At 40.1% G+C, this 15,777-nt stretch overlaps 1 protein-coding gene across 2 annotated transcripts in view; it reads right to left on the reverse strand.

The window, feature by feature from the left end:
* CEP192 (centrosomal protein 192) overlaps nt 1-13,266 on the reverse strand; it is a 58,750-nt gene extending 45,484 nt beyond the window's left edge. The window contains exons 1-12 of one of the 2 annotated variants that reach the window (XM_009101861.4): nt 13,077-13,266; nt 12,478-12,708; nt 11,539-11,661; nt 9,837-9,991; nt 8,058-8,104; nt 6,598-6,730; nt 5,371-5,519; nt 4,143-4,283; nt 3,545-3,887; nt 3,091-3,231; nt 318-382; nt 51-236 (exon numbers count right to left, since the gene is read on the reverse strand). In XM_009101861.4, the coding sequence (XP_009100109.3) occupies nt 51-236; nt 318-382; nt 3,091-3,231; nt 3,545-3,887; nt 4,143-4,283; nt 5,371-5,519; nt 6,598-6,730; nt 8,058-8,104; nt 9,837-9,991; nt 11,539-11,661; nt 12,478-12,644 (1,650 nt within the window). In that variant the 5' untranslated portion in view covers nt 12,645-12,708; nt 13,077-13,266. Of the gene's footprint in view, nt 1-50; nt 237-317; nt 383-3,090; nt 3,232-3,544; nt 3,888-4,142; nt 4,284-5,370; nt 5,520-6,593; nt 6,731-8,057; nt 8,105-9,836; nt 9,992-11,538; nt 11,662-12,477; nt 12,709-13,076 lie in introns of those variants that run through there. The other variant, XM_050971162.1, reaches the window with a different exon arrangement.
* Nucleotides 13,267-15,777: the final 2,511 nt, after the last annotated feature.

Here is a 15,777-nt window from a genome sequence, read left to right on the forward strand (position 1 = left end):
GTGCTATGATGATATTAGAACCTATGTTATCTAAGACAACAGATACATACCCGTTTCACATCACTGCCTCCACCGAGACATCCCAGAGCTTCAGATCTCTGACCAAAGAACTCCCCCAAAGACAAACGTAAATAGCTGGCATCTTTATCAGATGTTCTTGGCAGAAAGAAGCTATTAGCAGATCTCCACGAAGTATTTGCTAAATCAGCTGCAGTTGGACTGCCTACCTTTCCTGCCTGCAGACAAAGAGATTTCAGAAGTTGCAACTTGTAAATAAATTAGAAAACTATTTTGTTTACATTGAGGTCATTAGTTACCTGCATAAGCCTGTGTTCTTTCTCAAATTCTTCCTGGTCTTGTGCAATCATAGCTGCTGCTTCAGCTTGAAACCAAAGAGAACATTTATTAAAATAAGGCAAAAGTTACAAAGTACCATAATTAAACTCAATTTGATGGAAAGTTATTGCACTATAAAATTCTAGACCTGAGACAGTCTGGACACACTAGGAGTTATTCAATCCCAGTTTTGTGAAAAAAGTTATATGAAATTAGTTAAAAAGGAGATCTTGCTGGATCTCTAGAAGCCGAAGTAAAACCAGCATTCAGCAAATTAATTTAGTGGTGAATAAAGAAAGTTTCTAACAGCCTTAGCCCCACGCTAAACTATAAATTTTTATAGATTATTGTTGGGGCTTGGTTACATGACAAATGTCACGCAGACATGCTCTGGATAGCTGAGAAGTGGACCAGCTAATCTGAGGCTCCACTTGTGAAGACACTGTAGCCTTGTATAGCTGTATTATGATAACAAAGATGCTGTAGCCGAGAGCAGAGCATGAGAAAAGAGAGATGTATGTTGTAAAGAATGAGGAAGTAAGAATAAGAGTAAGAATAACCAATAGACTGCTTAGCTTACAGAATATGCATGAGCATATTATGTGTTGTGCTTAAATGTCGGATGCTCTAATCAATAAACAAAGCTTGATGAACTCTCATATTGAGCATCCCATCTTCCCTCACTGCAACAGATTATGATACCCATACTAGCCAGGACCAAACATCATATAGCTAACTCAGATCAAACCTTTACTATTTTTGAGGCTGAAAATTTTTCCATTGTACCTATTAATGAAAAACCCATGCAAATTAACAGGCCAAATAACTCCATCTTATTTTTGAATTCAAATGCCTGTACTAGTTTCCCAATTACCATCTAGAGAACAACTAACATTTAAGAATCCCTTCACCAAAATGTTGTGAAAAATTGATCAAGAGATACTACTCTACTACCTGACTGCAATGTTAATGCATCATTAAGCTCATCAAAACTTCAAAAATACATGTCCTTGTACACAAAGCATCCCCAGGCATAGAGGGCACAGGGCAAAAGCTAAGAATGGATGCAAACTTGTAAGGTGAATACAGCTGCTGTCCATAAAATTACTCATGGGAAGTCACAACACATACTCGGAGGAAAAAACAAAGTTGACAAAGTTGGAATACCTCTTTATTGAGCAATCCAAGTTCATGTCCTAAAGGCACTATCAATGACATGTTGTTATATTCAGCTGAACTCTCAGTCAGCAGCAGTTCTTTATCTTCTAAATGAGTCCTACAGCCTCCAGAGACTTTCTGAAGCACCCATCACTGTCAAGTGAGCACTCCTGCACTACTCCGTACAAGAACACACTGTGTGCACAGTTTGCTGACAGAGAGACACGTCATAAATGAGACTCCAAAGATGTAACATGTCCTTTCTGTCCTTACAAATAAAATTTCTTCAGCTGTCACACACCATTGAAGACAGACAAGCAGACTAGCAGCCAGAAAAATGGATTCTGTCAGTGTGTTATCATCTACCACAAAGAGGTAAGCTCATTGACTTGAAAGCAGAAGCATTTAAAAATCTATCAGGTGGAAAAACCTAAATAGCCTCGGAAAAATTTACAACAGTGAAATATTCTAATCACCTGACAACTCAATTCTAAGATACAGAAGGTGTCTGAAATATAATGATTCTGAAAAATCATGGATGAGTTCTACATTACTGACATAATGTGTCACGCAAATGGTATCTTCTTGAATCATCAGAAAATCACTACAGTGTTGAAAAACATTATTTCAACCAGTCAACCCTGCTTGATCACTCATTCAAAATAAACAGCATTGGACATCATTCACTTTGAAAGAAAGAAGAACCTTGAGTGGACCATGGACATCTTGAGAATACATTAGTCCACCTACACGTCAGCTTTAGAAACTAGGAGAGATTAGGAGAAATGCTGCTGCACACATTGCTTGAATCACTTACAAAACATATGAGCAGATGACATTTTGGTGCTAAGGAATCAATTTGCCTATGACATTGCTTTATTATCCAAGCCTGTACGACAAATATATAGACTCTCATGAAGATCAGTCTGACATAGCTTAAGGATAATGAACAACTTTTTAAGTAAACAGAGGTTCAAAAGCCTGGAATTCAAGGGAAGACAAGAGCCCCAATGTCCCTCAAAAAGCTCCAACATTTTTCAGTACCACTACCATTTTTCAGCATCAAGACATTCCTAGGAGACTTCACAAAAAATCAGCAGCTGGACAATTCAACACTTTCAAGTCTCTCAAATTTTGACACTGTTTGCATTCTATTAGATTTTGTAGTAATTCCTATTGATAATTATTTCCTCTCTTATAAGCATCACTCAATACAAATTACTCTTCTTCTCTTTTCCTTGCAAGAAAGGAAAACAATCATTAAAGTTCAAAGGAAAAACTGTGGAAGTGAGAGGAGTTGCCTTAGCTCATACAATAGGTACCAACAACAAATATTAGAATGCTTTCTGTTTTGTTTTAAAACACACTTCATGGGAAGAGTAGGAAACACAGAAAGAAGCTATGTACTATAAATAATGATACAATATCATTACAGACTACTATCAGCATCAGCTTCCAAATAATTTGTAGTATCTAAAACCTGGAGACTTTGAAACACCAAGTACTGATTTGCTGAAGTGGAAAAAAAAAAAAATGGAAGAAAGTTTACTTAATATTATTGCAGACAAGAGTTAACTGAAAAAGATGACTACATACCACCAGTAATGAACTCCTCATTTCTTTGATCATCTTCAGACATATTTAAACCTTGCTCTTCATCAAATGCAGTATAATATGCAAGATCAGTCACCCATTTGCCCTCCTCATTTTGATAGACAATGCTGTGTGGTAAATCCCCTAAAAGATACATCAAATGCTACATTATGGATTAAATAAAAAAGGGATATGGCAAAAGTTACTGCAACTGCAAGCTTAAACTAATTTCATCAGCAAATAAGTAAGAGTTAAGTACAACATACAACAATCAGTGTTTCTGAAAAGAATAGCAAATCAGAATTAATTCATGCTACACTGGTTTTTATTACCAACTCCTACAACTAAATAAAAATGCCTAGCTTACAATATTATTTCTTTTTCCATGCAACAGAATATGGTTACAATTGTATGGACTGGTTTAATGTAAGGATAGGTTGTATGTAAATCATCCTACCTTTGTCTGTTGTAGCTAAACTTAAGTTCTCACAGCTGTCCCCAGCTGGAGACAGGTAAGTATCAGGAAGACCAGATTTACACTGAGTTGCATCTGCCTGAGGCGCATTTGCACCAAGAACCTCAGGAGTGGTGTCATGTCCCAGAAATCCTCTTGCTGTGTGTAGCACTTCTGCATCAGAAGAAGCAGCCTGACAGACAGAGGACTCCACTTCTTGCTTCGGAAGGACATCTGAGACATCAGCTTTATGGCTGTCCATGCACTGTCCATGGAGATACATGGAATCTAATCGCAACTCAGCAGCTGTGCAGGAATCCAGCACATCCCCAGCAGTCATGGAATTCTTTGAAAACAATAATCATTTGAAAAGTAACAGAAGCACAGTTATTAACTGCATGTATTAGAAGTTCTAGATACAAAACAGTCCAAGCTGACTATGTTTCAAAAACAGGCCTAGAACCAAAGTGGTATTATTAATTTTTTGTAAAGGAAGGTTGGGTGGCTAGCTAAAGATCTAATAAGTTTTCAAACACACTGCCATCTTCTACTACAGGCTTACTCTACATGAATAATAGGAATTTAAATGGCAACTTCATACCATTTGCTGCACTGCTCTGGGCAGCACTTCTCTTTGCACAGGACATCCAGTTATCCCTTCATTTTGTGAATCTTCATCACTATCACTTCCAGAGTCTATTCCAGTCACAGCCCCATAACTGGCAGATTCCTTAAAGTCCTCCTTTAATTAAAAAAATATAAAATATATAGGTTCCACTAGAATAAATAAATATATATATTAAAAAAACCACTACAGGGCCTTTCAGCATGTTAAAAAAAATCTCTAGTAGAAAAGAGATTAATGATACTTTGTTCACTCATATGACACCATCATAGCCAGCACCTCTAGTTAGCCTCTGCCACTAAGAACAGCTCCTGGCCACACCAATTCATGTGCCTGCAAGGGCATGCACAGCAAGAAGATACACAGCTTATTCCTACTGCATCTTTTCATTCCCTTTGACATGGGTTCTGTGTTATCCCCCTTTCCCTCCTAGCTGACCCATTGCTGGATGAGGGCTCCAAATCAGACTCAGAGCCTTTTGTACCTACCCTACTGTCTATCTACAAGGCAGTGAAGCAGGAACATCTTGCACAGAGAAGCCCTGAGAGCAGAGCTGTTATTCTCACTCTTAAAACCACATATCCCTTCCTTCATGCACTGCTGTAACAAATTGCAGCCTACCAGACTACTTGTACAGGGTTAACATCACTTCCCAAACAGCTTGGAAACTCTGATGTCAGTTGGGAAATTTTTGAAATTTCAGAAGCTGCAGTTTAACTGTTTAAATCACACTTTTCCACTGTGGTCAAGCACGAGACTGCCAAGATCACATCGACTGTTGAAAAGCCAAGAAAATGGAAAGGCACTTAATCCCTGGCAACTTGTTTGGAATAGAGCTAAGTGTTACTCTAAGGCAAATCACAAACTAGCCTGTTGCTGCCCTACATTTAACTTCCACATATTTACCAATTATTTAAGAGAGTTATTGACTCTCCTGGAAAGCCAATGTTTCTGTGTTGCTATACACTTAATAATACCTTGGACATTGCTATGCAAGATGAAAAAAAAAGTTATTTAAACAATTATTTATAAACTTGGATCATAAAAAAGAAGTGCCAGCATGTTGCCTTAATACCTATTGAAACAAAAAAAGGAAACCAAAAATATGATTAACTCTGTTTAGAAATACCAACAAATATAATCACTGAAAGTTTAACATGTTTAAGAGCCATTGGGCATGCTGAGCTTTGAACTTTAAACCTACTTGTAGTAAGACATTTTCAGAAAGCTTCAGTGCTGCACAGCGTTCTGAGAGGTTTTGCAGATTGGTGTCTCTTCTTATTTCTGGTTGTATCAGCTGCTCAAAATACGCTTCCAATTTGTTATCAAATTCTTCATCATCAATATCTTCACCTACGAAAAGAGAAGAAAATATTCTTTTCACTTTTAACCGACATTTTATATCACCTGACATACTACCAAAACAACTCCATAATTTACACTGAATACTGAATTGCATGATAAAAATAAACAACCCAGTACTGGAACCCTGAATAGGCAAATATTTCCTGCTAACAGCTACCAACTCCTCAGAGGACAATCAAAAGTAACTTCATCCTCCTGAGTAGAAAAAAAAAACAAACCCAACCAGTATTTCCACTCAGCAAACTATTAACTTAATTCCTATATGCTTAACTCTCAAGTGAAGTTATGCAACAAGAAAGAACAAAACTACTTCAAAAGGCAGTCATGACATACGGATGTGCCATGGGAGAAATGCAGTAACCCTACTTTACTGCAAGGGCACTTCATCTCAGAACAGTCAACTTATTGATCACTCTGCCTTCCCCCCTGGTACATCCAAGAACATGCCCTGTCATCCTTCATGTCATGGGCAAAGTCAGCTGCATTAATGAAGAAGAACAGGTTTGTCCTCCTGCAGCAGCCACTGGAAGGGCACAAAAAGTTCAAAATTCTTTGTGATATAGAACTCATGCTCTCACTTTTATGTTTGCAGGTAAACTGGACTCAAAACACTGATGTCACCCCACACACATATAAAGAGAGCACATAAAGAGAGCTGGACTCAAACTCAAGTAAAAGTCCTTTTTAACTGCATGGGTGTGCTCTTCACCACAGAATTTTATCTCTACTGAACTGAACATGTAGGTAGAGTTACCACTTTACTAAATCAATGCTGACGTTGCCACTTCTATCTTTGATTCACAGTAACTGAGGACTATTGTTTAATTTTTTAGATTAAAATTCCAGTTGTGATCTTCTCTGACAAATTCCATAGCCACCTACTCCTCTTACAATTTTAAAATGTCAGTTTTCCAAAGAACAGTTTTCTTTAATATTGTTAAACTACTTTTTTATCAAGCACAATCTGATATGAAATACTTAAATAAAACAGGATCTTTCTTCTCAGGTATGCAATAACATTGAGTCAGAATTAGACTCTGCTACCAAGAGTTATAAACGCACCTACCAGTGGAATCTTCATCTGTGCTTAGAAGAGATGAGAGTTTCTCATTCTCCAAAAAACTTGAAAGGCTATTGCTAAGATGAACACTTGAGATAGCACCTTCCATCAGCTTTTCAGAAGGTTCAGATGGGCCAACCTGTGAAAAGCACCCATAAAGAAATGTTTCTAGAAATAACTATCGTATGAATTCAGTTAATAAAAAATAATTAATGAGGTGAATAATAAAAAAAAAAAATAAAGAGGTGAATAATATTGTAAAACTTTGCACACTTTTTTTTTTACTTATCCCAGAAAACACTCTAGTTCCAATGGACTTTGCCTGCTAGCTTCCAGAATGGATGCATGCAAGAAACATGGGAAACATAAAAGGGGAAGAGCAAAAAAGCATCTGAAGGACACCAAACTTACGAGATCTCAAAATAAAAATCTGAAACATTGCATTAGAGTTTACACTTGAAAAAACTGTCCTCCATCATTCATTGAGCTGAAATCCCAACTTAAATGTACAAAGACATCTCCAATAGTTTCCTGCGCTGTTAAAACACAGCCTCTTCAGAAATGGTACACACAGATCCAAACTTTGTTGGAAATTTCTCCAAATGAGCACACTGAATTACTCAAAAAGTAATATTTCAGCTGAATCTAGCTAACAGCAAATACTCTGTCTTTTCTATAGCTGAATGATTTTTAAAAACAGCATGATGTAACATCTGCTATGGATTTAGAGTCATATTCTTTGTGATGAACAGATCATCTTTGATGCACAGCAAAAAACGTCCAAGTTCATAAAGTAAAGAATTCAAAAGGAAAATGAATTATGGTTTTCAGATGACAGCCAGCAAGCATTCAACTGCACTCACTGACCACTGTGGCTGCCACAAAAATCAAATTACAGAAAACTAGCTGACACATTAAGGAGTATATATTGGACAGTATTTGGTCGCAGCCTGGTGTGTTTTCTAAAAGGAACAGGAGATCCCCCATTCCTGTCTGCATTGGTTCTCTGTGACCAAAACTCTTAGCTTCTCTAACTCAGTAGATAGAAATGGGTGAAGCATAACCCCACCTGTCAACACCAGCAGCTATTTGCTAGCTCTGGATTGTGTACTTCAATTTCCAAAAGCACTACAAAAAAATTCCTCAAAAGATGCTTCACTAAGATAGACTAGAACTAGGATAAAATGCAAGGTCCTTACAATGAAAAAGAACTACAAAACAGTGGAGGCTAGGAACAAACAGTTTTCTCAACTGAGGAAGATTAGATGGAGTCATGCTCACATGCTACTAAGTGATCTGCAAAATGAAAGCAAAATGAGTCATGCCAACACCTTTATAAACTTAAGGTCTACACAATATAAGACAATAAACACAGTTCCATTCCTCCTTCCTCCTCTCACAGAATTAAATCTATTAGATTAATAGCAGAAAACATTTAATTTCACTGTATTTAGAAAAGCTTTTACCTTGCTGTTTTTAACATCTGGGAGAAAACACATTCCAGTTGGCAAATCTGAAACATAATTAAGTGGTGTATTTTAGTAGTAAAACATGAGAAAATAAGTGCTGTTATGCTCTAAGGTTAAATTGAGCCTCTGGAAGGTTTTGGCACACACCATAGAAATAACCCAAACGTACAAATTACCACAACACTAAACCTTGTACATTCTTATGACAACGATCTAAAGCAACTTGTTAAATAAGCAAAAATTTCATCAGGGCTAGAACACTAAAAATGATGAAAGATATTTACTGCCTTAAGGATTTCCACAAGGCAGCACAGGAAAGCAAGGAGTCCCACTTTGTACTAGAGGAACAAGTGTTCTGTTCCACTGTCACATTTCACCTATTGGACCAATTCTTGTTTTGGATCATTTTAAGCAGCTTCCAAATGTCTTTTATATCCACACATAATCCAGCGGGAAGTTCCACATGACAGAGAACAGTTTAGACTTGAGCATACAGATTTTAGCAAAACAGGTTTGCAATTCTTCAGTAATAGGTGTGAATAAAAGACAATTTCCAAACAACAATTTCCAAGTTAAAATCAAGTAACTAAATCCGACTAGCCACTATCACATCCAAAGACTGGGCAGTCTCAGCTTTCCAAAGCATCACCATTTTGTTGCCACTTCCTCAAGAATACAGCAACAAATGACTGGAGCCAACACTTCCCTGTTAGAATTGGTTTTTTATAAGGGTCTATTTATATTACAGATCACAATACTTTCTAATTGAACAGGTTATCTGTCAAAATTATTAATACTTCACAAAAACCTATACAAATACTCAGAGCTTGGAAAAGGATAATGTCTAGAAGTATGTATTTACTAACTGTATTAACTGAATTTTAAAGGACAAGTAGAATTTATTCACAGAACTAGCATTAGCAAAAACACCAGACAATCTTAATATCAGTATATACTTTTCCTTCCAGTACTCTACCCAGACTTCAGAAAAGAGATAGTTTTCACAGCAAGTATTCAAAACTATTTTTTCATGCATAACCTCACTAGAAGGGAATGCTTCCAACACCTAAAGCAGCAATTAAAGACATCTATTACAGGTTGGAATAGGACAAGAGAAGAAATGCTAATTAAAACATCACCTTGCAGCCTTACTGAAATAGAAGGGGCAGAGAACAAACTACATACACTTCTTCCACAAAGCTCCTGTGTAGAGGGTGATCATGTCCCCCAATGAGTTGCAGCTGGACCAGTTGCTGAAGATTGGAGGTGGGCCTGATCTTGACAGGCCACACCTGTAACCAGCAAGAACTAGTGATATACAAGAGTAAGGAAAGAGGAGTGAGAGGAGACAGATTACGGCTGCAAGGACCTGGAACAGTCAGTGAGTGCATAGAGGAGCTGCCTGTGAGGAACATCAAGAAGGTGTGAAGCTCTGACAATACGAAATCCTTGCGCTATGATGATGCTAGAACTTGTGATATCTAAGACAACATTCCTGAACTAAGTCAGATTACTACTGGCATTCTATTTATGGTACTATATAGCAAACACTGTTTTTAACAACTTGCTGTATAGCTTTGTACTTTGAGGAGAACTCCAAGAACATGTCAACCACAAGCTTTCTCTGTTTTCAATTTGCTGAAATCCAAGAGATTTTTTTTCAAAACCCATTTATAATCTGCCACAAAAGAGTGAAAGGGTCAAAAGAAGACATCTATAGCATAAAAAGCTAATTACAGTGACAATAAATACACAATTTTTCCCAAAATTTAATACCTTCCAGTTGTTCAAGAGGCAAAACTTCACATAAGGTACTTTGACTGCAATTTGAATGTTCAATGACATTCTGAGGTTGCTCTCCATATATTGAGTGGGATTCTTTCAAATTAACACAGGATGGCTGAGGCTCTTTAATTTGTGTAGCAATTTCCCTAGAAAGAGAATTATTTAAATGAAAAATCAGTTAGCTACACAGACTATCATCTCTCGTGATAAAGATTTGATAAATTGGCAATTGCTTTGTCTCAGTCTGTTGTTTCTATATAGGATAGATTCTAGAGACCTGTCATTGTACAATAAAAGAAAACGTGCCAAAATTACAAGGACTTCAGTTTCACAATCTAAACTGTGAAACAGTTTAGATTGTGAAAAGAGTGGAATTTCGTGCAAAATATACCTCTCTACCTATTTGTTTCTCTCTTCCATTTCCATAAAAAGAGGGAAAAGTATAAGGACAAACTCTGAACAAGTTCCATGACCCATGTGAGACCAAGTCAAACACTAGAAAACATTTTAGCAAGTCCACAATACCACCAAGCCTTTTGTTACACTAAATAAGAGACCAAATTATAAGGAACACGAATTACTAAAATTGCACATAGTTAAATAACAGCTTTTGCAATTATGCAGGAAAGTTATCCTTCACTTCTGGTTTTACAGAATGTCCACACAGGCTTATAAACTAATCATGCCAGAAGTTAAAATTTCATACTTTTGTTTCAATATTTTAAATAAATAAATGAAACTAACATTTGAAAGTCTAAAACACAACAATTCCATTGTTCTGGGTTTTGTTTTCTTACTTGAGTACAATCAAGACACTGACTCCCTCTCAAATCTTATATTTTTCTTTCTGATAGGGACACACTGCCTAGGGCTTTATCAGTGAGAAAGGCACACAGTGCAGTTGCTGTCACAAGAGAAGCACATCTGGCCTTGGTGAGAATAACCTATGCAACAGCTTCCAGAACTTCCACCACTCAGCTAGGCTTTCTCAAGTGCATCACTAACAATAACTATTTCCTAAGAAATACCAATCACTGAGACTACAAGGAAGGCAAATTTAATAGAATCTGTTGCTCCTTTCTGTATGCAAGATGCTTGATACTTACTCAAAACATATTTATATCAGTGCAAAATGCTATTCATGGCATAACCAGAAACACCAGTTTAATTCTAGATTATGTAAAGTGAACTAGATACAGACAGGCCAAACACAGGTAAATCAATTAAATAATCATGCTTAGGACACTTTAAATTAGTATGACAAAACAAAACCTCACAGTCTAGGAAACATCCCTTCTGAAGATTTTGCTCCTGTCACATACACGAAGTCTAATTAATCAATCAACCAGCAGAATGCTGCTGATGTAGGGCTGCACAGGCTAAGTGGCATCAATCACTGAGTGGAAGGCCACTGGGTGCTTCCACATGGCCTAGCACTATCCCCCTTCAGAAAACATGGAGGAGCTGGTTTTGTAGGAAAAGCTGCCCAGGCTGTCAAACACCACAAGCCAGCAGGCAATGCACAGCTGAGCTGTCCAGTTACTGCAGGCCAGTAGTAAAAGCTGCTGCTTTCAACTCTGCAACTCAATTCTGAAGTAGCCCATAATTAGCCATGCAGTACATACAAATCTACATATTAACTTACTGGTATCTGCCTTTTAGGGCAGAATTAGATTTTAACTACCACACTTACGTGTCATCATGAAAGCAGAGGGCAAATCTTTCCACTGGCTCAGGATGTGACTGACTGCTGTGAGAAGATCCTGACAGAGGTGAATGTCTCCCTTCCAAATAGGATGCACAGTCATCAGGAAGCCTGTAAATGTGGGGCAAAAAAACATACATCAGAGTCATTCCAATATGCACTGCTCCTGTTTTCCAAAAAACTGGGGGGGGAGGGGGGCAAAACTCTTTTGGTATTGTAAGTGGTATTTGTGACCACTTATTTCCTGTAAGTTATTTCAATATTTTAGGTAATCTGTATTTACAGATACACATATGTATTCTGAATGCTCCTCTCCAGTCTTCTGTAGCTCTTTAGAGAAAAACCACGTTACAGTGTTTAGTGGCTAATAGTGTCCTTCTGGAACACACACTTCTGCAAGGACAGGGTATTAAAGTCTCATCTTACTTGTTGTTAAGTAACAGGGCAGCAGTTAAGCACAAAGGCTTCAAATTGCTACTCTTTGCTCTATTTCTTGCTGAGCAAATTTTAGTTCTTACAGATAACTCTAGCTCTTACAGTTTCTAAAAGGAGCTAAATTCAGGTAAGTTCAGTGAACAGTTAACAGAGAACACACATGTAAAAAATACATTATTCTCTACATAACTTCAAACTCCAGTCAAGTAAGCTGAACAAACAAGTTAAAAGAGACTTGACTGTTACAGTCTAAAAATTAAATTACTTTTGAAGGGCAGCTTTTGTAAATGTTAAGTATTGAACTAGTTACAAATTAAATGCAAAGTTTACACTGGTAATACAGACAATCCTATGTTTGCTGATTACTGAGATACTGATTAGTAAATAGTTTTATCACCGACCAAGTAATCTGCAAAATTAATTTTTGCTCCCCAGAGTTAGATGCTTCAACTGTTTTTTTATATCTCTGAATGGCACTTACTGAGACCTCACCTGTTGTCACCACCCTCTTGGCTCCGGGCAACAGTGGAGGCCGCCACAGGTAACCCCGGGTTGGAGACGGTGACATTCTCAAAGACGACACTCGCGCTGCTGTTGAAGGAATGGCCCAAGTAGCTCGGGAACGTCTCGTCGGCGATATTCCTGAAGTCTTCCATCATCCTGCACACACTGCCTGGAACAGCACTCGGCCCGGCAACACCATCAGCCTCGCTCGGACAGCATCTGCAGGCAGGATCCAAACAGCCTCACTCTTACACGCGGCAGAGCACTTCACTCACACATCACTGCCAGTATTCCTGGGCAACCACCCTCTTTAGCCACAGACGTGCTCGATAACCATTCCCAGCCCTCTCCCACCAAGACTTTAGGGGGACACACTTTCACAGCCCTCTCGGAGTGCCTAAGCGGGGCTCCTGCCACTCACACCAGCGCCGCTGCCAGACGCGCCAGCCTATATTTAGCCTGTAAAGCCGCCCGGACCGAGGCAGTCCCAGCCTGCCTTCCTCTCTCCGCGGCCCCTCCAGGGAGCACCTGAGGCGACACCAACTCCGGGTGGCCGCGAGCCGCGGCGGGAAGGCTCCGCGACTCACCGGTCACGCTCCGCCGCGCAGTTCGGCGACGGGGGAGCGGCTGGAAGCCGGCGACCGCCTATTTGTCCAAACAGGAGGAAGAGAAAGGCTCTGCCTTTCCCGAGGGTCCCAGGCGCGGTAGGAGAGCTGGCGGACAAACGGACAGACCGCCAAAACTCGGGATGGGATCCGCCCCGCGCTGCCGCCGCAGCGCCCCCCAGCGGCCGGGCGGGCACCTCTCACTACCCAGGCGCGCAACGGAAACGGCCGCGCGGCCGGCGGCGCGTGCGCAGCGGCGCCGCACGCGCCTCCCGAACTTTGGCCAATGGCAGCGCCCCAAGCGGAGCCTGCCATGGGCGGGCACGGAGCGGGGCGGCAGGCGGGGAGCGAGACAGTCGGGGCGGGCGAGGCGGCGGCGCTGATTGGGCGATGCGCGCGCGGCACCGCCCAGCTCCGCCCCCGGCAGCGTCCCAGGGGCCGTTAGGCGGGAACGGGGGCGGGAATGGGCGGCGGAGCCGCGAGTAGTGTGGGCAATGGGATGATGTCAGCGGTGAGTTTTGCTTCAGGTATTTGCTTTCAGGCCAGCCGGGCTTACGTCCCTGTACCAGTGAGTAGCTCGGGGTCTTCCAGGGAAAAGACCGCTGAACATCCCGCCTGCGAAAAACGCCAATCACTTGTTTTTCAAATCTGAAAAGTTTAATAGTAATAAAATGGTTATAAAAGTAGTAATTGTTATGAACAAAGAAAGGCTTACCCTTTTTTTTTTTTTTTTTTTTTTGTAAAAGTTGTAGAATTACAGGTTTAACCAGTTCTGGCAGAGGAGTGCTTTTGTTAGCTGCTTGATGTAATCACCTGTTAAGTAGCAGGTCGTTAGCCATCTATGGTTGAGAATTCACTCTATTGTATCAGCATCACCCTGCTTGTGGCCAGGTGGGAGGATGACATCCCCCCCAGATGGTAGAGGGGAGGGGACCAGGAGTTGATATGCAGATAAGTTTAGAGCCAAATGCAATGGGGCAAGCCCCCATTCCAAACGCAATTAATAAACCCCTAAACCAGCGAGCCAGTATGGAATTTAGTGATCAAAGTGGTCTCTAGACATCAGGGGTGAGGTGAGGTAAGAAGCCAGCAGAGACTCTGAAAACCTTAATGGCCCCTCACCACAACTTAGAAGATGTTAGTTGGAGTCAGTATCCGAGACTGCCAAGGCACAATGGGGATCCTGGTGTTGCATATCTGTCCCGTGGTCTCGTGAGGACCGGCCCCGGAGTCTGTGTCCTGGTGGACGAAGCAGCATCTGCCTCCTCCTCCGAATTAGTCCAGGAAGCTGCGACCTGCGACGGTGGATCTGCGGATCGGCCGGGCCTCTCAACCTTGAGCTGATCACTTTTATTAAGGTTATCATAAAGGAGAGATATCTCCTGCCCTGGTTGTTTCAGTAATACAATGAGAGTAATAATAACTTGGGTAATTTGAATTAGGGCATTATGAGACAATAGAAACAAAGTGTTACAGACGTCCTGGTGCCTTTTTCTGGGCACCATAACCCGGAAAAGGACACACGTTTAACAGAGGATTAACCCTTAAAAACAATAGCCCATTGCATATTCATACACCTTGTACATGATGCATAATTCCATTCAAACAAAGGATTCTGTCTGGTCATCGTCAACTTCTTCCTCTGAATCCTAACAGCGCCTTCGAGGTGGGAAGAAGTTCGTTTCTTCTGATAAGAGGGCAATAAATTCTTTTTCTCTGAAAGATTTACATGTCCTGTGGCTGCTATCTCGCTGCAAGTCCTTTCTTTAAAAAAAGTATCCTACATAGCATAGTTTCTATTTTAACATTTTGTTATAACATAAAGCTATATATAACACACTACTTAAGAGAATTAATACAGCATTACTTTCTAACACAACACATGTAATATTCATTTTAATATTTGCGAAAAGCCAATCATAAAATATGCATTTTTCACACCGCCTGACCCTGCTATCCCTCATCCTACCTAAAAATGGGGGGAAAAAAAATCCATTCGGATTAACTCATGTGACATTGTTTATATTCCCAGCTTTGTTTTCTGTTCCGTTTTTGCCATCTGAATCAGTTAGATGAGGCTGAGAAGCAGAATTGTTAGAGGTGGAAGAAACTTCTGGAAATGGTGCAGTCCCACCCCCACGCCAGGGCAGGGTCACCCAGAGCAGGTGACTCGCTCCAGCTGGGGTTTGACTGTCTCCAGGGAGGAGGGCTCCACGACCTCCCTGGGCAGCCTGTCCCAGTGCTCGGCCGCCCTCAAAGTTCTTTCTCATATTGAGGTGGAACTCCTTGTGTTCTAGTTTATGTACAGAACATAGAAAATTTCATTTTCATGCTGAAGCATACGTGTAACAGGGTTTTCTTAAGTAGAGGATGTGACCAGATGCCTTCCAAACACGTGTGTTTGTGTGTGTGTGTGTGTGTGTGTGTGTGTTTGCATGAAAACTTCTACAGATTTACATCAAATTCAGTGCTGTCCAGGAGGTTTTCACAATGCATTTCTACAGTTGTATTCCTGGTATAAAGAGTGCAAAAATCTAAAGGAGTGAAACCACATTTGTCATAATCAGAAATTCATACTGGTTCAAATACGTTCAAAATAAAACCAAACCACAATGAAAGCAAAACCACCATGGATTCAAAACACACACACACATACAAAACCAAAGAAAAACAAAGAAAACCA

Source organism: Serinus canaria, chromosome 2 (genome assembly GCF_022539315.1).
Source record: "Serinus canaria isolate serCan28SL12 chromosome 2, serCan2020, whole genome shotgun sequence".
Classification (NCBI taxonomy): Eukaryota; Metazoa; Chordata; class Aves; order Passeriformes; family Fringillidae; genus Serinus; species Serinus canaria.